The 23929-nt window shown below is 45.0% G+C and overlaps 2 protein-coding genes across 4 annotated transcripts in view; one reads left to right on the forward strand and one right to left on the reverse strand.

Annotated features, from left to right (window-relative positions):
* Positions 1-3830, reverse strand: part of LOC135901572 (uncharacterized) — a 31219-nt gene extending 27389 nt beyond the window's left edge. Inside the window, exon 1 of one of the 3 annotated variants that reach the window (XR_011511113.1) lies at positions 3041-3830. Coding sequence is in view for 1 of the 3 variants with exons in the window: in XM_070531120.1 (XP_070387221.1) it covers positions 3041-3440 (400 nt within the window). In the remaining 2 variants the exon portion in view is untranslated. The remainder of the gene's footprint in view (positions 1-3040) is intronic. The other 2 variants (XR_011511114.1, XM_070531120.1) reach the window with 2 other exon arrangements.
* The window catches only part of LOC135901568 (uncharacterized), a 1085637-nt gene that overhangs the window by 643174 nt on the left and 418534 nt on the right, over positions 1-23929 (forward strand). Inside the window, exon 8 of the mRNA XM_070531118.1 lies at positions 19819-19857. Within this exon, the coding sequence (XP_070387219.1) occupies positions 19819-19857 (39 nt within the window). The remainder of the gene's footprint in view (positions 1-19818; positions 19858-23929) is intronic.

Here is a 23929-nt window from a genome sequence, read left to right on the forward strand (position 1 = left end):
ATATACCCACTGCTGCACATGGTTGAACAGAACAGTTTACAGTCTTTGTGCAGAACAGCATACACAGCCCACTGCTGCACATGGTTGGACAGAACAGCTTACAGTCTTTGTACAGAACAGCATACATAGCCCACTGCTGCACATGGTTGGACAGAACAGCTTACAAAGCCCACTGCAGCACATGGTTGGACAGAACAGCTTACATAACCACTGCTGCACATGGTTGGACAGAACAGCATACATAGCCCACTGCTGCACATGGTTGGACAGAACAGCTTACATAGCCCACTGCTGCATATGGTTGGACAGAACAGCTTACAGTCTTTGTACAGAACAGCATACATAGCCCACTGCTGCACATGGTTGGACAGAACAGCTTACTTAGCTTACTGCTGCACATGGTTGGACAGAACAGCTTACATACCCACTGCTGCACATGGTTGGACAGAACAGCTTACAGTCTTTGTACAGAACAGCATACATAGCCCACTGCTGCACATGGTTGGACAGAACAGCTTACATAGCCCACTGCTGCACATGCTAGGACAGAACAGCTTACATAGCCCACTGCTGCACATGGTTGGACAGAACAGCTTATATAGCCCACTGCTGCACATGGTTGGACATAACAGCTTACACAGCCCACTGCTGCGCATGGTTGGACAGAACAGCTTACATAGCCCACTGCTGCGCATGGTTGGACAGAACAGCTTACATAGCCCACTGCTGCGCATGGTTGGACAGAACAGCTTACACAGCCCACTGCTGCGCATGGTTGGACAGAACAGCTTACATAGCCCACTGCTGCGCATGGTTGGACAGAACAGCTTACATAGCCCACTGCTGCGCATGGTTGGACAGAACAGCTTACATAGCCCACTGCTTCGCATGGTTGGACAGAACAGCTTACATAGCCCACTGCTGCGCATGGTTGGACAGAACAGCTTACATAGCCCACTGTTGCGCATGGTTGGACAGAACAGCTTACACAGCGCACTGCTGCGCATGGTTGGACAGAACAGCTTACATAGCCCACTGCTGCGCATGGTTGGACAGAACAGCTTACATAGCCCACTGCTGCGCATGGTTGGACAGAACAGCTTACATAGCCCACTGCTGCGCATGGTTGAACAGAACAGCTTACACAGCCCACTGCTGCGCATGGTTGGACAGAACAGCTTACACAGCCCACTGCTGCGCATGGTTGGACAGAACAGCTTACAGAGCCCACTGCTGCGCATGGTTGGACAGAACAGTTTACATAGCCCACTGCTGCGCATGGTTGGACAGAACAGCTTACATAGCCCACTGCTGCGCATGGTTGGACAGAACAGCTTACATAGCCCACTGCTGCGCATGGTTGGACAGAACAGCTTACATAGCCCACTGCTGCGCATGGTTGGACAGAACAGCTTACATAGCCAACTGCTGCGCATGGTTGGACAGAACAGCTTACATAGCCCACTGCTGCGCATGGTTCAACAGAACAGCTTACATAGCCCACTGCTGCACATGGTTGGACAGAACAGCTTACATAGCCCACTGCTGCGCATGGTTGGACAGAACACCTTACATAGCGCACTGCTGCGCATGGTTGGACAGAACAGCTTACATAGCCCACTGCTGCGCATGGTTGGACAGAACAGCTTACACAGCGCACTGCTGCGCATGGTTGGACAGAACAGCTTACACAGCCCACTGCTGCGCATGGTTGGACAGAACAGCTTACAGAGCCCACTGCTGCGCATGGTTGGACAGAACAGCTTACATAGCCCACTGCTGCGCATGGTTGGACAGAACAGCTTACATAGCCCACTGCTGCGCATGGTTGGACAGAACAGCTTACATAGCCCACTGCTGCGCATGGTTGGACAGAACAGCTTACATAGCCCACTGCTGCGCATGGTTGGACAGAACAGCTTACATAGCCCACTGCTGCGCATGGTTGAACAGAACAGCTTACATAGCCCACTGCTGCGCATGGTTGGACAGAACAGCTTACATAGCCCACTGCTGCGCATGGTTGGACAGAACAGCTTACATAGCCCACTGCTGCGCATGGTTGGACAGAACAGCTTACGCTGCACATAGTTGGACAGAACAGCTTACACAGCCCACTGCTGCACATGGTTGGACAGAACAGCTTACAATCATTGGACAGAACAGCTTACAATCTATACAGCCAACTGCTGCACATTGTTGGACAGAACAGCTTACAATGTATACAGCCCACTGCTGCACATAGTTACAATCTCTACAGCCCACTGCTGTATTTCGTTGGACAGAACAGCTTACAATCTCTGCAGCCCACTGCTCTATATCGTTGGACAGAACAGCTTACAATCAGATCGCCCACTGTTGTGCTTTGATGGACAGAACAGCACACAAACACCAGTGTCTTCATATCTAGCAGCTCTCTTTGGTGATGGCGGCGCCCACAGTGTGGGACAGCCTCCTGTTACAAATTGACTGGCAGAACAGCGTACAAACACCAGCTTCGTCATGTCTAGCAGCTTACTTCAGTGATAGCAGGGCCTACGGGCTGGGACCACTCGTGGTTGCAAATTAATGGGTAGAACAGCTTCCAATCAAGGGCCACCATCGTGAGGCCTATCAGCTCCCTTCGGCGATAGCAGCGCGCACGGGCTGGGCATGCCCGCTGTACGTCCAAAGAGCAGCTTCGTCATGTCTAGCAGCTCCCTTCGGCGAGTGCAGCGCCCGCGGGCTGGGACCGCCCTCTGTACGTCCAAAGAGCAGCTCACTTCGGCGATAGCACCCAACGGATGGGACCGCTCGCGGTAGCAAATTGATGTACAGATGAGCTTACAGTCAAGGATCATATTCGTCATACCTAGCAGGTACCTTTAGTGCTAACAGCCGCCGCGGACTGGGACCGCTCGCTGTCGCACAGTGCTAGCTGCTGCCACAGGCGGAGACCGCGCAGTGTCGCACAGGCCTTGAAGGGACTATCGTGAAGCTGTGAATAATGTAGGGTTCGTAAGGATCACCTTCAGCAGGCGTTTCGTAGCGGGCACCTCACCGAGCAGCAGCAGGATGTCGGTAGTGCAGATGACGTTGTGCGCTGTGTTGTCCCATACGCCGTGTAGTCCGTTGCTGCGCTGGATGTTCCGCAGCGGGTTGGTCACTTTGGAGAAAATCAGGTCGCCGCGGCGGCCGCGGCTCGTAGAGCCAACGTCCGCCAGCCAAAGATGGCGTCCCGCTTGTCGCCGAGTTGAAGCGCCACCCACCTCGCCATGTTGCTGCCCACGTTGTTCAGACGCCTTCTGGTCGTCTTCAAAAGTCTTTTCGGGGAAGGGAATCTGGCAGCTGATACGTTGTCTCCCTATAGCCCGGTTCCCCGTGGTTGACACTTCTGCTGACGAAGCGTTCCTTGCATGGCAGACTGGAAGTGCTCGACGCTTCTTTACGAGCCACGTCATTCTCTCGCCGCCAATGATAATGATGATGATGACGCCTTATTCAATGGCACAAATCCCCTGCAGAGGATAGGCCACGAACCGGGTGTTAGACTGATATAGAAAAAAAAACAATAGATGAATAATCGAGGATGAGAAAGAAACCGAAATAAAATGAAATTAAGTTGTGTGCAATAAGTTTGTCCGCCTTGCTCGCTGCCAACATCACGTAGGTCGCGCGCGACGTTTGTCGTCTTCGCCTCTTGCCGGTTTCCGTTTTCGCAAAAGTTTCGAAAGATATTTTTTGAGCAGACATTGTTCCGGGTATTTTATTTGAATGGGCTTAATATATGCGAAGGACGATTCTTAAAGCTTTTGATGGACATGGTATAAATATACTGTCTGTCGATATAGAGTGCGTTAACTCCGCAACAGTAGGTTATTACAAGTGAATTTTTTATGTGGACATGCTGCGGTGGAGATTGAGGTATAGTAGCGGCGCCTGGTGGCGCCGCCGGAAACGACACCTAGGTCGTACCAGTTTGGGTCGTATTGAACCCTGGCTGTGGCGAAGCTTGTCAAGCACGAAGGCCTAGATTCGGACGTCGTGGCGCTGCTGATATATACATATATATACACGCTTAATCAATATTAAACACTGGGTTTAATTTGGGGTTTAATAATTGTCGTCATTCTTGTCCGCATTTCCTTTCTTTACCGTTGCCAGTTTGGTACTTCCATGTCGCGAACGGCATGCGTGTTATCAGCATAACGGAGCATTCTCGACTTGAAAGTAGCAAGCGCACCGTTTTCAAGGAAGGAAATGCAAGCAAGACAGATGACGATTATTCTTGAATGGCAAGATACGTCCCAGAGCGTGTACATTTAAGAGTATAGGGACAACCGAGTACATATTGTACAGGAAGGCCGGAAATGCAACATTGAAGTAGTGGATATTCACCGAGGATTGAAGCAAGGATGTACTCGGTCTTCATTGATGTTCATGCTTTATGACAAGGGCATAAAATGACGACTGGGAAACAGTGGATTAAGGTTTCATCTATCTTAAATTCGTAATGTGGACAAAAGGTACAACAGACGGTCCATGGGCTGATGTATCCGGACGACATAGTGCTACTAGCGGACAATGCAAGATAGTTACCGAGACATGCGAATATGTGGGCCAATGCAGCCATTAATTTGGACCTTAAGTTTAGCACAGAGAAATCGCGAATTATGATTTTTAATGAAGAGACGAGTAATTAGGTGGTATCAGTTCAACAGGAAGTCATGCGTAGAATCAAGCAATATAAAAACCTAGGTGTATACATTAACGAAGACTTACTCAAGCACCCACCAAGATAAGCTGAATATAAAGGGGAAGTGGAATCCACCAATATCGAAACATTGAGCCTCTTGCGGCTACAGTAAATATGAGGTGGTGCGAGGAACTTGAAAAGGAGTTATGGTGCCCGCGCTAATGTGATTCTTTGCTTAAAATCGAATATATTGTTAGATCGGTAGGCCGATCGGCTTTAGGATCCCACGGTGAGACCACCAATCAGGCAGTACAGGGTGACATGGTTTAGGCGTATTTTGAAGCTAGAGAAACGCAGAGCAAAATTAATTTTGAAGAAAGACTCAGCAACATGGATGAAAATAAATGCGTGGCTAAAGTGTGCAATTATGTGTACTGTAAGGGTTAGGGTCAGGCATGAAATAAATGGTAGCTGGCCCATGCCGTCGTCCAACTCATCCACGCTGAGGACGTTGTTGAAGGGAGGGACTTGTTCTCATCGAGAACGAGGAATATGCGATTTATTTACGATATCTACATGAAGAGTGGAGAACGTTACAGTTCATCAGTCTAACAGGACTGAAAGAATGCACACTGAGCAGCCGCTAATCAGCTGCTTAAAAATGCTCTGTCTTCCCTAGATCCCTAGGTGAGAGAAAACGGCCGTGCAGTTGTTAACCTTCGACCAATGGGAGCATTCTTGTTAGGGGTTTCTACGAGTATTAGAGGTGACGTGTAGTCACTCTCAGCGGGCTCAATAACTCCCAACTCTAGCATGCGCTGTATCTCTGCCTCCATAATCTCTCTCTGTCTTGGAGACACCCTGTAAGGTTTTGATCTTACTGGTTCGGTAGAGGTCAGCTCAATTTCATGCGTTATCAGTTCGGTTCTACCCGGCCGATCGCTGAATCTGTCGAGATATTCCCCTAACACCCCTTTTAGCTCATCTAGCTGCTCGGGTCTTAGAGCGTGCGAGCTTACCGAGTGTTCTACTACTTCTTCTAGGCCGATTTCAGAGTTGGAGGTCGCCCTATACTCGTTAAACTTGGTACTAGTGCCATCCGGCTCTTTGATGGTATAGTTAACGACTCCGCTCCGCCCTACATACGGCTTCATCAAATTACAGTGATATATCCTCACTTCCTTCCTGCGACCGGGCATTCTCAAAGCATAGTTAGTCTCTGAAAGTTTGTGCAACACTTTAACGGGCCCGTCCCAGTGATCTTCAAGCTTGTTCTTTCTTGAAGGTTTGAGGATCATTACCTGGTCTCCGGCGTTAAACGTGCGAAGCCTCGCATTCTTGTCGTAATAGAATTTGGCGTTCTTTTGAGCTACTGCCATGTTCTTTCCGACTAGTTCTTGGGTTACGCTTAGCCGTTCCAGTAAATTTAGCACGTATTCAACCACTGTTGCACTCCCTCCTCTTTCCTCCCACATCTCTCTTAACATTCTCAGTGGAGAACGGAGTGTCCTCCCATACACTAGTTCTTCTGGTGAGAACCCTGTCGCTTCATGTGGAACCATTCGCAAAGCAAACAAAGTTGCCGGCAGACAGTTCTCCCAGTCCTCCTTGTGCTCGTAACAGAGCGCACGCAAAACTCGCTTAAGCACCGAATGCCACCTCTCTACACTGTTTGACTGAGGGTGATAGACAGAACTGTGTATTAACTTTACCCGCACTTTTGCAAGAATGTGGAAGTCGGTGCGCTCATGAATACTGACCCTTGATCTGCCTGAATTTCGGCTGGAAACCCAACTCGTGCAAACACTGTCAAAAGCGCGTCTACTACTTCGGTGGAGCTGAGCTCTTTCAAAGGGATTGCTTCTGGAAACTTGGTAGCCGGACACAGCATGGTAAACAAGTACCTGTAGCCCGATTTTGTTTTTGGAAGAGGCCCTACCGTGTCTATTACAAGTCGTCTGAAAGGCTCTGTTATTAAGGGCACTACCTTCAGTGGAGCTTTCCATGTCTCTCGTGGTTTACCAGAACGCTGGCAGGCATCGCATGATCTTACAAAGTTTTCTACGTCTTTGAAACAGCCAGGCCAGTAGTATTCCATAAGCAATCTTTTCTTTGATTTGTTTATGCCTAGGTGGCCGGACCACCCATTCCCATGACAGAGACTCAAAAGGTCCTCCCTATACTTAGTAGGTACGACTAACTGATTTAAAGTCCTACCCTTTCGATCTCTGTAGTGCCGATACAACAATCCATCTCTCTCATGTATCGTCACGTTGCGCCTAGCAATGCCTTCTTCAGCTGTGTCATGTAATTTAGCTAAGCTCTCATCATTCTTTTGCTCAGCTGCCAGTGACTCTCTATCCACACGTAAGAGCTGATCAAAGTTCCTTGAGGCCGGTGATAATAACGACCCTGTCTCGCTTGTGAGCACGTCTACTTGCTCTTCCTGCAGGCTAGAACTCTGACACTCTAGTGCTACGCTCTCATTGAGCTGGTCAGCTGGCAGGCTCTCCTCAACTGTTCTTTTGTCCCTCGGGCCTAGCTCGGATTCGGGTATTGAAGTGATCCCCTTTTCTGCTTCCGCTGGAGGAGCTTGAGCATTTTCAGCCGAAAGCACCGCGATCTTACGAGCTTGGCCTTGGGTCAATGCCTGTACTATGCCCTCTCCCAGTTTGAGCCCTCTGTCACGCAGTAACTGATTCGAACGATTCGAAAAGATGTAGGGATACTGCAGTGAAAAAAATTTGGAAACTGCAGCCTCAGTTTCTAGCTCCCCGAATGGTCCACTGATTTTGACTTTGGCCATGGGCAGACACACGCTGTGTTCTTCTACAACCTGTTTTATCCATGCTACTTCTCCGATGAAGTCATCTACCGTCACGTAAGACGGATGGACAATGTCCAGCGTGGCGGCACTGTCTCTTAGCACTCGGCATGTTTTTTCATTAACTTGCAGGTCGTGGAGATATGGACTTAAAAGTTCCATATTCTCATCTTTTTTCCTCCACGTAGGAAAAAACTACGCTAGACTTCTCGCAGTTTACAGCTATATGTCCCAGTTTGTGGCATTTGTAACAGCGAATTGGTCTAACAGATTCGAATTTTCTTTTCTGTTCTTTTTGTGCGGTTTCTCCGTTAAGTTTCTCCTCGCTCTTTTCTGCGGGCTTTTCCGCCATGTCTACGGGCTCTGATCGTCTAGTTTGCGCACCTTTTTTGAACGGAAATGGTTTCCGTGGTCCATTTCGACCGTCCCAGTTTCCCTCCTCGGCGTTCAACTTTCTTCGGGTTGCGTACTCTTCGGCTAATTCAGCCGCCCTTTCCACAGTGTTTACATTACCTCTGTCTTGCACCCACAGTTTCACAGCTTGGGGGATGGTTTTGTAAAACTGCTCTAGACACATGCATTCAATGATCATGTCTCTGCTGTCGTACGCTTCCGCGCTTTTAAGCGACTCGACTAGGTTGGCCTTTAAGCTATATGCAAACTCTGGATCGCCCTCGCTATCTTTCTTGCCTGTGCTCCTAAACCTTTGCCGAAAAGCTTCGGCTGAAAGGCGGTATTTCTTCAGGAGACTAGCCTTAACTTTTGCATAATCATATGCATCCTGCACACTCAATCTGGCAATTACTTCCGCCGCCTCACACGGCAACATAGACAGCAACCGCTTTGGCCATGTACTCGGACCGAAGTTCATCTTCTCGCAAGTCCTTTCAAAATTGCTTAGGAACAAGCCTATGTCGGTCCCGACCTCAAATGGCTTTAATAGCCTGTCCATGCGGTACGATTCTGCCTCACTTTATCGTCCCAGAGCGCCTTCACTTCCTTGAGACAACTCCAAACGTTTGCTTTCAAGTTCAATTTGCATTTTCCTTAACTGAAACTCGCGATCTTTATCACGTTCCTCTCTCTCTCGTTTTTCCCTGTCCTGTTCTTCTCTTTCTCTTTCCCGTTTCTCTCTCTTTTTGAGAAGTTCCATTCCCATTTCAATATCTTCGTCACTGGCCTGATTGGAAATTAGCTCCAATAATTCCGATTTGAGCATTTCCTTGCGTACATATAGGCCCAGTTCCTCACCAACAATCAACAACTCGTCTCTCAGCAGTGTCCTTAACTCCATGGCTGCTGCTTTACTGCCTTGATTCTGCTCTCTAAATCTAGCTAGGAAAACGCAACCTAGCTAACACACAACAATCTAGCTTCCCTACTGTTCTAAACAGAACAACCACAAAATGAAGCCTAGAGAGTCAAAGCATAAACCAAGCAATCACCGCAGATACAGCACCATGTCGCAAAGTCCATCTCACCGCTGTTAGGCAGTTGTCAGGATTGGGGGCTCAATCCCATCGCTCGTGGTCCTTTGCCAAGATTGGAGTACGACATGAATTCGAAGGTAGCTGGCCCATGCCGTCGTCCTACTTATTTACGCTGAGGACGTCGATGAAGTGAAGAACTGCTTCTCATCGAGAACGAGGAATATGGGTTTATTTACAGAAATTAAATCAGTCTAACATGACTGCTCAAGAGAAGTGTGTCCAGCATTCACACAACAACAGTTTTTATACACTCGGTCCGCCGGCCATACGAGGCGGCGACTCTTCGTTTACTCATCCCCAACTTGCTGCCGCTCCGCAGAACAGTTTACGTACACAAAGGCACACACATTCCGATGCCCAAACGACGGCGTTGGAGGGGTGCCATTCCGGGAAGTATCGATTCTAATCGTGGGTAGCTCGTTGTCCTGCGTCACGCCGAGGCATGGGAAGCACCAAAATACGGCTTTCCCGCGGCAGCTTGTCCATATGCGTATCAGATCAGGTCTGCGCTGGAGAACTCCGAAACCATTGTTCGCACACCGAACTCGTTCCGTCACAATGTCGATGGGGCTGGTTGAAGGAGGCGGTTTTCAGCACAAAGGCCGCTTCTTCGAACGCCTTCTAGCTGCAGCGACGGTGAGTGGGGATGCGCGTCGTGTCGCCCAGTCGTAAGTGGGTGGCAATCTTGCCTTGCAGCTCGTCATTCTTAACAGTGTTAAGGAGTCTTTTCGTTATGAATCCAATTGGTTTCGTTTCGACAGGTTAAATACCAAAGCAGTAGGACAGGAAACCCCGAAAACAAATAGCTAATTATCATAGAAATCATTTACGAATTCAGAAAACATGAATCGTAGGAACATCGACTTGATAAACAAACTCATACTTTGTTACAGCACGGCCACACTTGGCATCTGTCTCCCACTAATGCCGGCGTATAATTGCTACCGTCCTTGTCTATCATCATTTTCAGCATGTTTCCAGTGAACGGCTACATCCTCACTGCAGATCGAAAAATTCTGATAAAAAATGTTCCACAGCATTTTCTGCATCACCACTTCATGATTAGACACCCTGACCTCTGACCTGCTAGTGCAGCTTTACACTGCACTAGCAAAAATAGTGCCGTGAAAATTGGTTGTCAGTCCCTGACAGTCCACGGCATGAAGGCGTGCCGTGCGGGGTGCATTCACAGAAAGTGTGGCGAAATGGCTCGTATCTTTTTTTCTTTTCCCGGATTTCATGTGTCTTCTCTTTTCTGTGCAAACACCGAGTAGAACACACACAAAAGTTCACAGGGTGCTCACCCTAGTAGTGTTAAAATCGGTAATGATATTAGTGGGTTTGATTGTACTTCTTTCTGTCTAATTGAAATATTTATCTCCTATGCTTTCTTTTTAGCTACCTAGTTATAACAACTATCGGTTGTAACAATGGGATTTTCTTGGCACTTGAATATTTTTGTACATCGTTTCAACTGTATTTGTATGATAAGTTCAGCACAGATAAGCTTTGTAATGCACGAATAAATGTCACTTGTTTGTTTGGTTATGTCATTTCTGTATCCTAGTGCGCAAACACCCTCAGCAGCACGCACAAGACGTCATGTGCACCACTGCGGCTGCGTCCCTGATACAGCCCGCCTGATTTTTTTTCAATGTTGCTGGTGGTGTGCTAACAAGAAAACGAGAAAAGATGACTGCGAAGATTTTTGAAAACGAATCGTTTGCGAGGATAAAGAATGTGTGAAATGGTATACAGAGGACATACTGAAAGAGCCAGGTCAACTCGTTCTGTTCACTGTATTCGAGCAATGGTAACGTAAGTTGATGGGGAGAAAGTAACGTAAAACTAAGAATAATGCTAATTGGTGGCACTGCATTATTTTGCTTGTGGCATCCCTGTCAGTAGAAGTTTTGGCCTCAATGTTCATTAATCACTAAGCAGGAACTTTAAAACTGTTTGATGATCCTTTCAAATGACATGCTGCTGTCACACTGACAAATACTAAACATTGTCCGAATTAGAAATAAAAACAAAGTCATGTGACTGTTCCACAGAAAACAAATGAACATAAACATGACGTACCAATATTATCTGAACCAAATATATTTAAATAGTAATATATAGAGCCATCTTGAGAAAACATAATTGGATAGCTTTTGCACACAACTACAAAGAAAAGGTTTTATAAAGTTACTTGCTATAATTGAATAAATATAGCTCCCTTAGACAGAGGGAGTGTGAGAATGGTAAAGTCCGTCTAAGTGTGTAGCTCGACATACACAACATGGATTGCAATATTATGCAAAAAGGAAGTTGTGTACATCACAAAGAAGAAGTCAAAACCTTTTTATCTAATCCACAGCATTCTTTCTGTAGTATCACATAAATATATTACTGTTTAAAATATTATAATATCCATTTCTTTTATTTTGAAATTCTTACTTTAAATTAAGAAGTTTATATATGACCGCATCCTACCCATTAAAAAGCGGGTTACATATAATCGATGTTTTCTTGTCCAGTTCCTTGTAGGGACAAACCCAATTATTTGAGGAACAAGCAGACAGAAAATAATTCAGATGGTCGTCCTCACTGCTGTCGAAGTAAGCAAGTTCAGAGCCGAGAGAATAGCTGAAGTCTGCTGCATTTCTTATATGCTCTAAATCGTCTATCACCGTAATGTGAATAAAACTAAAGTAGTAGAATTAAGCAACGTCAATTAGAAAAAAATTATCTCGCCTTACGCATCAAAAGAACAACCTACTTATATGAAGTACGCCGAATTGGAAAAATCAGAGAATTTTGGACTACCTGGAATTCTAAGACTTGTACCTAATATTAAGTATACACCGAAATGCGGCCCCCTCAGCTTGGACTGAACACAGACTACTAGCTCGGCAGTATGACGCCATAGCTATCAAGTTACCATGATTAGTGAAGAAATGTGAACCTAATACCCATTCCAAATAGTTATAAACCTCTCCCAAATAATTAAGGTGTCTACACACACCTCCGTTATCATGGACATAGTGTTCAGAAACGCTCCTGACACAATAATTTCCATTTCAGATATGAGCGGCTTTAGCAATCATAACCTCATTCAGCTGTTAGCATCACGAAGCCAGTGTCTGGCAGAACAACAAAACAAATTCACAATTATAACGGAGCAAATTACGATGAGATTAACTCCAAACTAGAATTTTTTGTAAAGTGCTACTACCTTTATTTAATTGTCAATCTGTAAATAACAACTGGGTACTCTACAAGGAAAAATGAACTGCATTCGTACACCGGTACGTCCCGATAGTCTCCATAACTAACGACAAATCCAGCCCTTGGTTGAACAAGTCTCTTCGCAAAGTAAGGAGTATAAAGAAGCGTTCGTATAACAGGGCTAAACGCGTGCGTACTGCTGAGGCCTGGCAGTTAAGACTTTTTAAAAAATTACTGCTCAGCAATATCTTCTGCAAAAGATAAATACTACTGGACTCGTCGTGACAAAAATTTGGGCCAATTGTCACCCGTCATCGGTGATGCGAAGGTTGGTGTAATGGCAGAAACCGCATTGAAAGCTTTGGATGACAAGATAATTGGGGCAGAGATTGTGAGAAGGGCACTGGACATTCTCAAAGAAGCAAATGCAGGGGACTAAGCTTGCCATCTCATCTCGAATGAAGAGAAGCAAGTGCAGCGTTAAAGACAGTGATAAAAATGTGAAAAGAGCGTGACAGTGAAAAGACAGTGAAAAGAGCAAATAACGATCTATGGGGTGCGCATCCAGCTTTCGGTGACATGGTCACGGTGTGGCTTGCAACCACTACGTTAGGATGACTGATGCTTGCGTCAGCAATTTGTGATACCACGTTACAACTACCTACAAGTAATGTGCAATGTAGATGAATCATTGTCTAAAGAAGCCCTACACCAAGAACGTTCACTTCAATTAAGGTGAGGTTTTTCACTAATCCGAAATAAAGAGGCTATAATTCGTCGAACCTTCTATGTTCGAGGAATTTGGACACCATACTGCAGTTATTTAGTAAAACAAATTAAGTGAGCCGAAATTGTTTTGTGAGTATAATCATGTAATGCTGCTGGCGCTCGTGATCCATACTGTAGAATATGACTATACTTAATCTAGCATTTAACTACCCATGTATTATGCGTTCATTTTTCTAAACATAAATAAAGGCACTTGGTTAATTCTAAGACAGCATGCAGGTAGTGTTGTTTTTAGAAAGTGATCTGTGAACTTTGCAAAAGTTCACAGATCACATGTCGATTTCATGAATTCGATGTCGACATGAATTCGACATGTCGAATTACATGTCGAATTTGTCCGCTTTCAATGATACAATAGATGCCGTTTACACAACTGCGATATCTATTCTTGATGCAGAGCTATGACTTTGTAAACTTCGTGCTTCTATTTTTTCTAACGGTCAAATATTTGAAAATCGTTTTAAGAAAATTGAAGCCCTAAATCGAAATTCGGCTTCCAAACGTCACTAGAATTTAACTTTCTCTTTCAAATGCAACAAATTTCATCAAAATCGGTCCAGGGGTTATCTCATAAAGACGTTCTTGCGTTTTACACGTATTTGAATAGGCCGCGTCGGAGTTGGGCCCGAGCTAAAGCTTCTTCTTAAAGGGAAGCTGAAACACTTTTCGAAAAAAATGAGTTCTCTGCGGCATTCTACAGTTTTGAGTCCCCTGAACACGAATATCTCGTTCAAAAAGGGCGGAAACAAGCGCAAGCGGCTGTTTTTTCATGAAAACGCGCACCAGCGCCTCAGGGTATCGCGCGAACGCCGCTGTTGCCCGTGATTGGTCGGAGCCGCTGTGACGTCAGTGGCGGCAGTCGCCGGTCGGCGCCGCCGTTTGAGAGCGTAGCACGCTGTTCTGTTCTGGCTGCATAGCTGAGTTGTAAGCATTATGGAACGTTCTCGCTGTCTCGGACAGCTTGTATTTTCGCCGTACATGTTCGAACCGACAGCCGATACGGAAAACGATGGCGGCAACGGCGGCAACGACGATGTTGAGTGTGCCGAGAGCGATGTGTACACCTTCTCGCGCGCTGGAAATCTTAGCTGTTACGTATGCTTTTTTTTTTTTTCATGTAGCTGCCGTTCCAATGACGGGAGAAAAAATGCGCTAAAGTGTCACTGGGAACTTGCTGCTGGAAGAATGCCGAAGCACTAACTTCTCATTAGATTGTAAACACGGGTACAATTCCGCGATGTCAAGCACCTTGCCGCTGCTTGTCTGAAGTCCCGTGGTTTTCTGAGCGTTGATACACGATCGCTAACATAAGTGCCGCGTTTCAAAGCGCACACATGCAGTGCTGCGAGGTACAGTCATGGAAGTTGCTTATCATACACATCCAGATCGAGATGGTCAGGGTATTATATGTGCAATATTCAGAATATGGTTCGACGACTTTGCGATTGTGGCTCGATCAAGAATCGGTATGCGCGCTCCATGCTAGTGTTGACATAAAGATATTAGGCAGTTTTAGCACCGCCGTGTGGTAAACATGATAACTGCAACCGTACGTCGAATGTCACTAGGCAAGCCTATACTCCAATTTATACCTCAGGTGCAACGCTGTGGAAGCTACGCACGAAATCCGGTTACCAAAATTTATTACTGCGCGCGTTTCCGTCTATGGTTCGCAGCGTGCCAGCGGCATTTGCTCGCGCGAGCATGCACGTGAAGCTGCCGCGACGGGCTGCAATTAAAGAATGCTGTGTTAAAAAAAAACGTGTTAAAATAACGTGTTAGCAGCCGTATAAGTACACGGATTGTTTCTATGGGTAAATTCTTTTTTTTCATTCAGAACTGAGCTTATATATGAAAAGTTTTCCCAAAAATCGGGTCAAGAAACACCGAACTTTTTCTAAGTGCGAACGCAGCCGCTGCAAGAAGTATCTCAAGCCTCCACAGCGTTGCACCTGATGTATGAAACGGAGTATAGCAACGCTAGCAACAACGCGTTTCCGCATTTGTCGTAAGGCCATCCGGCTATCGCGGAAATGGTCCGAGAACAGCACAGTTGATTTCGTCGGCACGAACTTATCTCTCCTCACCGCACTGCGCTGCAAGCTTCTTGTGCTTCGGGAACCTGTGAAACACCACATCGTCTCGCCCGCGTGTGTTCGCGCAGCCGAATGCTGCACAGAACGAGGGCATGTTGGGCGTCCTTGGCTGTAGGCACTCACGCAGCACAGAAGGAAAGAACAGTTTACGAAAATCGCAAAACAAACGTGAGCGGCGGCGGCGGCAAATCTCTCGTAGCGTCGTTCAGTAAAGCGAAGGACGGAAAGAGGCATGCCAGCGCATGCCAGCACGCCGGTCCGGCAGCTCGGTCCCCGCCAGTGACGTCACTCTCACCGGTTCTCTCCTCTGGTAACCTCCTCACCCGGCGCTCCGGGAAGCGATGGGGGCGTGTCCGCGGGGGTGATTTAGAAAGTGATTTCCGCCCCTTATATTAACAAAACGAAGAAAAAAATTTCGGAACCGTAAATTATTAGGTCTGTTCTTCCCAATCCCAGCAATTCATGGAAATTGAAAACCGCTTCAGCTTCCCTTTAAGAGAAGTGTCTCGAGCATCCGCACAACAGCGGTTTTTAAACACTCGGTCCTCTCCCGATACAAGGTGATGCGAACATTCGTTTCGTCATCACAAACTAGCCGCCTCCCCGCAGGACGGTCCACACACACACGTGTTTACGGTGCGAAACCGACAGCACACGAATTTCATAGAACTCGGGACCGTTCCGGGTAGCGCGTTGCCTTGCGTCTTGGTCGGTGCATGGGAAGGAGTGTCCGTCGGCGTCCCCGCGGCAGCTCCCCCGCCCGTAGATTAGGTCCGCTTTGTCGTGTTGCGCACAAAGCCTGCTTCATCGAACTCCTTCAGTCACAACGCATCCTAGCTGAACCGACTAAGAGTGGAGGATGCGCGTATTGATATCGACACAAAGTCGACTTCGCCACGCCCTGGCTAGAGGTTGGCGGCGATGCTCCCGAGATGTTGCTTCCACAGTCGCAACTGGTTGGCAAAACTTGTACTGCAGCTGGCCTTTCTTAACAACACACACACACACACACACACACACACACACACACACACACACACACACACACACACACACACACATATATATATATATATATATATATATATATATATATATATATATATATATATATATATATATATATGGATTGTACGCACTCTGGGAATCGATGTAAGCGAAGCTTTGTGTGCTGTTCCCATTTATTGGAGATAATTAGCGGAGATGTTGATAGCGCATGTTCTGTGTGTGTTTGTGTGTGGTTGTGTGTGTGTGTATGTGTGTGCGTGCGTGGGTTCTGCTTAGAGAAATGAGCTGCAAATGTACTTAGGTGTATTTCTTTTTCATGTAGCGTCAAATTTGGTGGCGTGATGACCAACACAGATTTCCACGCGTCTCAAGTCAGCCTGTGTTGTTAGACGTTTGAGGTAAAGTTTCGCGCGTATACTAGCCCCAACTTGCCATTTGAATAATATTATACATCCTTCCTTATACATCAGGCAGGCGCCATCACAAAACACGACGCTGTACGCGAGACGCAACAACGTTTTGCGTTTTTTGTGGACCTACGCCACCCGCCGCCTTTCTCTTTTCATGCTGTAAAGGCTAATTATTGTTATATCATGCTAAGGTATGCACGATGCAAGTCTAATACACGTTTTTTTTTCAAATTCAGGAAAAAAAAAGATTTATTTATATAACGTTTATGGTTCATTGTTAGGTTGATGGGACGTTTTCTTTGCTTCAAACACATCAGCGCGGCTATGAGAGACGCCGCAGTAGAAGGTTGTGGCTTATATCATGCCACCCGTCCTCCTTCAAGTTTACCTAAATTTAAGTACTGGGTTGTCTTTGCGTTCGTTTCCGTTAGACTACGGCCAGCGCGGCAGGGAGCTGAACCCGCGACATCGTGTTCAGAAGAACGCCATATCCAGTGAGCCACCGTAATTAGGTTGCTTATTTATTCGGAGCACAAAGGGGAGCCGTAGCTGAAGTTGACGTTTTCACGGTGCGACATCCTGAAGGACAAGTCATGGGGCCCAGAACACCTCAGCCTAAACAGCACTGTTCATTGGTTTATTTTGTACTAGGACTAAAAGGAGGGCACATATTTTTTGCATACAACAGATAACCAGTGTCAGTAGATAACCCAGGAAAATTTGATCGAAATGGGGAAGGCTGTTTTTCCTAATTCGTGCGCGAAAACTCTCAAATTGTCGACGTTGTGCGATTCTTCTGATTTTGCCGCCAAAATTAAATATACTGGTAGGAAAAACAGACTAAATACTCTTGTTGGTTTAACACGTAGCCAAGTGTGGAGAGGAAGAAACTCGCAATAAATTCACGGTAACAAAACATTAAAAATGTACAAAGTGGCCGACTTTCCTGTCTCTTATTCAAAAGCCAGGTCGGCCATTTTTTCGTTGTGTTATGCGCTTGCGTAAAAAAAAAATTGAGTGAATTTTACGAAGTTGTCTTTGATAGGTATAAAAAGTGTGAGAGCATAAAATGTTTCGTAATTTTTGTACACTAGCTCTCTCAAAGTCGGAAAACAGCGGAACTGCGTAAGCAGCTGTTTACAATTTGTGAGAGTTTACGTTTTTTCGTGCTGAAACAAAGGCATGCGCTAAAAAATTAAGCTCGGTTCCGATGTGTTGAGGCGCTTTGGTGTCATAGTAATGCTGGCGCCCACATGCAACAGCGACAAAGACAACAACAATAATAAGAAGAAGAACACCAATAGTAGTAGTAAATTGGAGTAATTAGATCGGTCTGAATATTCTTTGCAAAAGAGCACAGGATATGTGCTCATCAGACCACCTAATTATTTGCCGTCGTCGACTGTGGTTGCCTTCTCTTGGCACCCATCTGTCCTGTGCATTACACCACCTCCCCAGCTCCGTTCCTTGCTCTTAAGAGGAAGCTTTAGCCCGGGTGCTCCTATCTAAATACATGTAAAAGGATAATTCGTTTTTCTGGGAAACCACGGCACCAAATTTGATGAGGTTTGTTGCACTTAAAAGAATAACTGAAAATCTAGTGACTCTTGGTATCGAATTTTTTACTTTGGTTGTCAATTTTTTACTGAAAATTGGCAAAAACAAAACTATCAGGTTTACAACCCTGTAACTGAGCATCGACAAATTATAATACAATTCTGTAAATTGCATCTAATAGTTCATCTAAAGCGGACAAAATTGATATGTTACACATGAAGCAAAAAAGAACTAGTTATATGCAAATACAGCTTTTGCAACACCCTTGTAAACAACGTAACAAACAAATAAGCTGTAAAATTACATGTCGAATTTGTCCGCTTTCAATGATACAATAGATGCCGTTTACACAACTGCGATATCTATTCTTGATGCAGAGCTATTAATTTTTAAACTTCGTGCTTCTATATTTTTCAAACATTCACGACCTAAATCGGAATTCAGCTTCCAACTGTCACTAGAATTGACCTTTCTCTCTCAAATGCAACAAATTTCATCAAAATCGTTCCAGGGGTTTCTCATAAAAGTGTTTTCACGTTTTACGTGTATTTGAATAGGCCGTGTCGGAGTTAGGCCCGAGCTAAAGCTTCCTCTTAAGAGGAAGCTTTAGCTCGGGCCCAACTCCAACGCGGCCTATTCAAATGCATGTAAAATGCAAAAACATCTTTCTAAGGTAACTTCTCGACCGATTTTAATGAAGTTTGTTGCATTTGAGGGAGAAAGCCAAATTCTAGTGACTGCATGTTGGAACCGGAATTTCAATTTCGGGCCTGAATTTTGTTAAAATGATTTTCAAATATTCCACAGTTTGAAAAAATACAAGCACGAGGTTTACAAATTCATAGCTCTGCATCAAGAACAGATATCGCAGTTCTGTAAACGGCATCCACTAGATCATTGAAAGCGGACAAATTCGATGTGTCATTTTACATCTTGCGTGAAGTTGTTACATTGTTTACAAGAGATCTGCAAAAGCTGTATTTCCATGTTATTAATTTTTTTGAGATTCATGTGTAACATATCAATTTTGTCCGCTTTGGATGTGCTATTAGATGCATTTCAGAGAATTGTATTATAATTTTTTCTTGATGAGTTAGAGAGTTGTAAACTTGATAGTTTCGTTTTTCAAAATTTCCGATTTTTGCCAATTTTTAACAAAAAATTGACGACCTAATTCGAAAATCCGAAGCCAACAGTCACCAGGAATTCTCCTTTTCATGTAGTTAGATAGGATCACCCGAGCTAAAGCTTCCTCTTAACGTCAACTAGACAATCGACAACATTACGACTAAAATTTTTCGTTCCATCACTCGTTGCGCAGTCAACTTTTTTTTTTTGCTCAAGCCTCTTTCTTAACCTCAGCGTTTCTCTACCCCATACGTTAGTACCGGTAGAATGCAACGATTGTACACTTTTCTTTTCGAGGATAGCGGTAAGTTGCCGGTAATGGTTTGGTAATGCCTGCGGGAATGCGCTCCCAGACATTGCTATCCTTCTGTATATTTCCTTGCCGTGATCAGGGTCCAGTGTGAGCAATTGACCTAGAGGGTGACTGGGGATCATGAATTTTTGTTCTCTTTCCAGGGTATTCAACATTACCTTTGCCTTCTGCATATGAATCTTCAACTCTGCTTTTACACTTTCCCGACTAAGGCCCTCAATCATCTGTTGCAATTCAACTTGAGAGTTGTTGAACATAGTATATAAGAGATACATGTATACTGACGTATAATTCTTTCATTTTCCATCGCAGACCGAAACTCCAGTCTTCAAGCATCGTCTTGACATGCAGGTGAGCTCCACTTTTGTTCTCTGTCCATTGGAAGAGCGGGCCAACACGGTGGCTCGGTTACGATTTCACAATCCCATAAAATGTCGTTGGCTAGCACGACGTGGAACGCCTTGGCGATGTTCCAGTTCAGCTATGAGCCCATGCCAACAGACACAAAAAAGGAATGCCTTCGTATTCCTACCTCGCTACACCGCAGCCCTGGACGATAAAAACCGAATCAAAAGACCCGTTATTCCTCTGCGGAACTAGGCCGACATAAGTTGGTAATGAACTATATCTTCCTTAATTAGTTATTTTAGGTTATATGGTGCGATTGCGAAATTGAAGCCGAGCACAAGCGAAGTCATGCCTGCTGAGCCCCACATTCAGATGTATCTGTCTCCGAAATCAGCTAAAACAGTGCGTTGGCCTTCAAGTTAAAGTCTTACCCGACTGCTATCAATCAATCGATCGATCAATCAATCAATCAATCAATCAATCAATCAATCAATCAATCAAACTGATAGTCTGAGGATTTCTGCTAAGCAAACACGACTTCACAACTGCTCGAATTTCATTATTGCCTTTGTTTCAGCAGAAAAAGATATGAACTTAGAAAAGTGGGAACTGCGGCATCACGTTCTGACTTTTAGAGAATAAGAAATGTTAGTAAAGCTTTTTGTTTTCATGCTCTTTTACCTACTTTACAGAACTTTGGTACGGGTATAAAATAAACTCGAAATTATGCGCGAGCACTCAACACAAACAAATAAAGGCAAACATGGTTTTTGAACAAGTGCTACAAAATGGATCTTTTTTTAATTCTTTAACGCGTCTTGTTATCGTGTGTTTGTGTTCATACTTTGCTGTATGCTAAACGCGCAGAAATCTGTATTTTATGTTTCCTACATACCGCCGTTAATAAATTCATTTATTAATATTTATTATTAACGCGTCGAAAAGTTGAACATTTCCGATCACGCACTAGAACAGGCCACCGTTTTTTGTTTCGCACAAATTTCCTCATTGTCTCTCCTCATTGGTAATCTGCTATATGCAAAATGCATGCGGCATTTTTTTTTTGTTCTGATAAAAAACCGAATAATTGTGAAGTATAGGCTACGGATACCAGTATAGGCTAGGCTACGGAACTACTTGCAATATTCACAACAAAAAGACAGCAGATGTGTGCGACCATGGAGAATTACAACCCGATTTCCAACGAAGCTGTTTCTTTCGAACAGCTGCAGTAAAAGTTTCAGTTTCTTGTATCGCATACTTTTAAAAAATTGTCCTGTGTATACCTTGTCCCACATAACTTCAGCGAAAGCTTTAAAAATGAAAGGCACTCCGGAGGCGAGTTGAACCGAATGCATAATGTTAGCACTGGCCTAGAGTTACTCAGGCTTTTTTTTTTTTCCTATTAACTAACGGATAAGTCCTGTTTAACTAATCAACTTTTTCAGTACTGGCTGCAGACCCCAAGTGTGATACAAAAGTTGTAGAGCACCTTGAGAAACCTCTCAATAAATTTTTTCCAACACGACATATTTCCCGTGATGCTTTTTTCAGCGTTCCATAGAAAGCCCGCGAAACATGAAAGGATACCACGTGATCGGGCACTTCCACACTGTTATTCTGCTGCTCTCAAGCGTGCGATGAATGAACGAGGTCGGCTGCAGCGAGACTGGCCTGCGACAGGGCGTTATGTCTGGTGTAGGTATCTGGGCATGCGGCTCTTATTGCATGACGGTGCAAATGCGTGGCCGAGTGGTGCCGAAGCGATACAGCGCCTAAGGCCACGAAAAAGAAAAAAAAATAAAGCAGCGTTTTGATTGTCCTTGAAAGAAGGAAAGGGCGAAGCGAGTGGGAACGATGGAAGGCGATGACGGCTGCTACAATTTTGCTTTTGTACACAAATGACGTTGTAGTAGTTTTCGAATTGAACGACGATGCTACAACTTTTAATCTTAGGGCTCGAATAACAGCGGATAAATCGCACGCGGACGATAACTAATGGTAAAAAAACCTTGACTATATTGAAGGAAGATTACGCATGTCTTCCTCAGACGATATCATAAGAAGCCAACAAACACTGACACCAAGGAAAACATAGGAGAAATTACTAGTGCTCAATAAATGAATAAATCAATGAAAAATAATGGTAATTAAAGTGGATGAAAAAACAACTTACCGCAGGTGGGAACCGAACCCACAACCTTCGTATTTCGCGTGCGATGCTCTACCAAACTGAGCTTCCGCGGCGCTGTTTCCCCACCCACTTTCTTGGGTATTTATGTGTACTAGTAGAACCCTGGGAGTGTTAGCCAGGGCCACCACTCACAAACCTTGGCGGCGGACGTGGAACGTCCTTTTTGACGCAGGCATCACGAGAATGTGACCTTTTTGGTTGAAGGCAACTGGTCAATGAACTAACATTTGCTACCTGAATGCATCAATGTAGCCGGATTCGAGACCCTCTTATGTAATAAACGAGAAGAAAGGGGGTTATAGCAGAGGGGCCCGATTTTTATTAGTCATAAGAAGCCAACAAAAGTTTGTTGGCTTCTCGTTTATTACCTTTTTATTATATATATTACTGTATTTATAGTATATATAATTAATATATGTATTTATTTATTATATTTTAAATATATATAATTCGTTAAAATAATATATGTTAATACGGCATATGTGCCGACAGTTACACCTGCAAGAAGTTGATTCGATTTTTTATGATGATAAGATACTGAGACAACAACGCTGCGTAGGCCATCTCTGGACAGAGATAAAAAGTTCCAGCATTCGATAATCCAATGATTTCATGCCATAAGGCACACAATTGTTGGGTGCGGCTGATTATAATACTTTATCCTACCCTCCCCCTCGCCCGCAGCTTAAATGTAGCAAGCTGATTCGAATACGGATATAGCCGCCCCCAAAATCTGGACATGATGAAAACCGCGCAAGTTGACATTATAGGGACGTTTAGCGCGTCCGGTATCCGGGAAAGCGCGGGCGGTATTCCGGTTTAGCGGGGGCGTAAAGGTGAGCGGCCCGATCGGTGGCGCCAGCTGGTGGCGCAAAGCTCAACCACACAACCACAGAGCTAATTACTGTATTCTGCTTAGCTGCTGGGGTAAATATTCGACAGTGGCGTAATCGTGTTCACAATTACGCCGCTGCCAAAAATTTGCACGAGTGGCGAAGCAGGATATGGTGAGTTACTGCAGTTTTAGCTATGCGTTTGTCTGGTTGAGCTCTACAACACCAGGCGGCTTCACCGCTCACGTTTACGCCCCGACCATCCGGTAACCCGCCCAAACCGCTCCCGTTTACCGGATTAGCGTACAAGCTAAACGTCTCTATTTGTTAAGGTGGGAACGGCCCAGCGCCAGGAGTTCGCAACGCCAGCATCCATGGTGAATCCCGCGCGTCGTCCGATACTGGGCGTCCCAAGAAGGCCCAGAGGACGATCCTCGCTGTCCAATCAGAGGATGCGTAGTAAAGAAAAGCGTTACTTAAGTGGTGACTCTGCTTTTCCCTTATGACTTCTTTCCATATGCATGTGCATATATTAAGAAAGGAAATTTAGCTTCAGCTGTACTTCTGTTGGACTTTCCAGCATGCCGCCGACAGTGGCTACTTTCAGAAATGGAAGGGCAGATTACCCCACCCTCGGTATATGCGCCTATGGTTTGTGCCATGTACTCAGTTGCTAGAGAAGGAACACAGGTGCCTTTTATCAGAAATACAAAGGCGTCACTAGTTCTAGTTACTGTAGCTCAGTGGACGTGGCGTACTCCTGCTGAACACGATTTCGCGTGTTCGACTCGCTACCGCGGAGGCCGCATTCCAATGGAGACGAACGAATATTCACTTCAGTACTTATTTTTATGTAAACTTAAAGTCTAAGAGGTAGTGTAACGTAATCCACACCCTTCTACTTCGGAATATCTTATAACCCTATATGCGAGTCTGCTCTGAGGCGGTGTAAACGGTTCTGCCAACTACTCAGCTATAAATATTAAGGAAATGAATCGATTCTTGTTGTAAAATCGTCTATTATACTTGCATCCTGTTAAAAAATTTA

The sequence above is a fragment of the Dermacentor albipictus genome, chromosome 1 (genome assembly GCF_038994185.2).
Source record: "Dermacentor albipictus isolate Rhodes 1998 colony chromosome 1, USDA_Dalb.pri_finalv2, whole genome shotgun sequence".
Lineage (NCBI taxonomy): Eukaryota > Metazoa > Arthropoda > Arachnida > Ixodida > Ixodidae > Dermacentor > Dermacentor albipictus.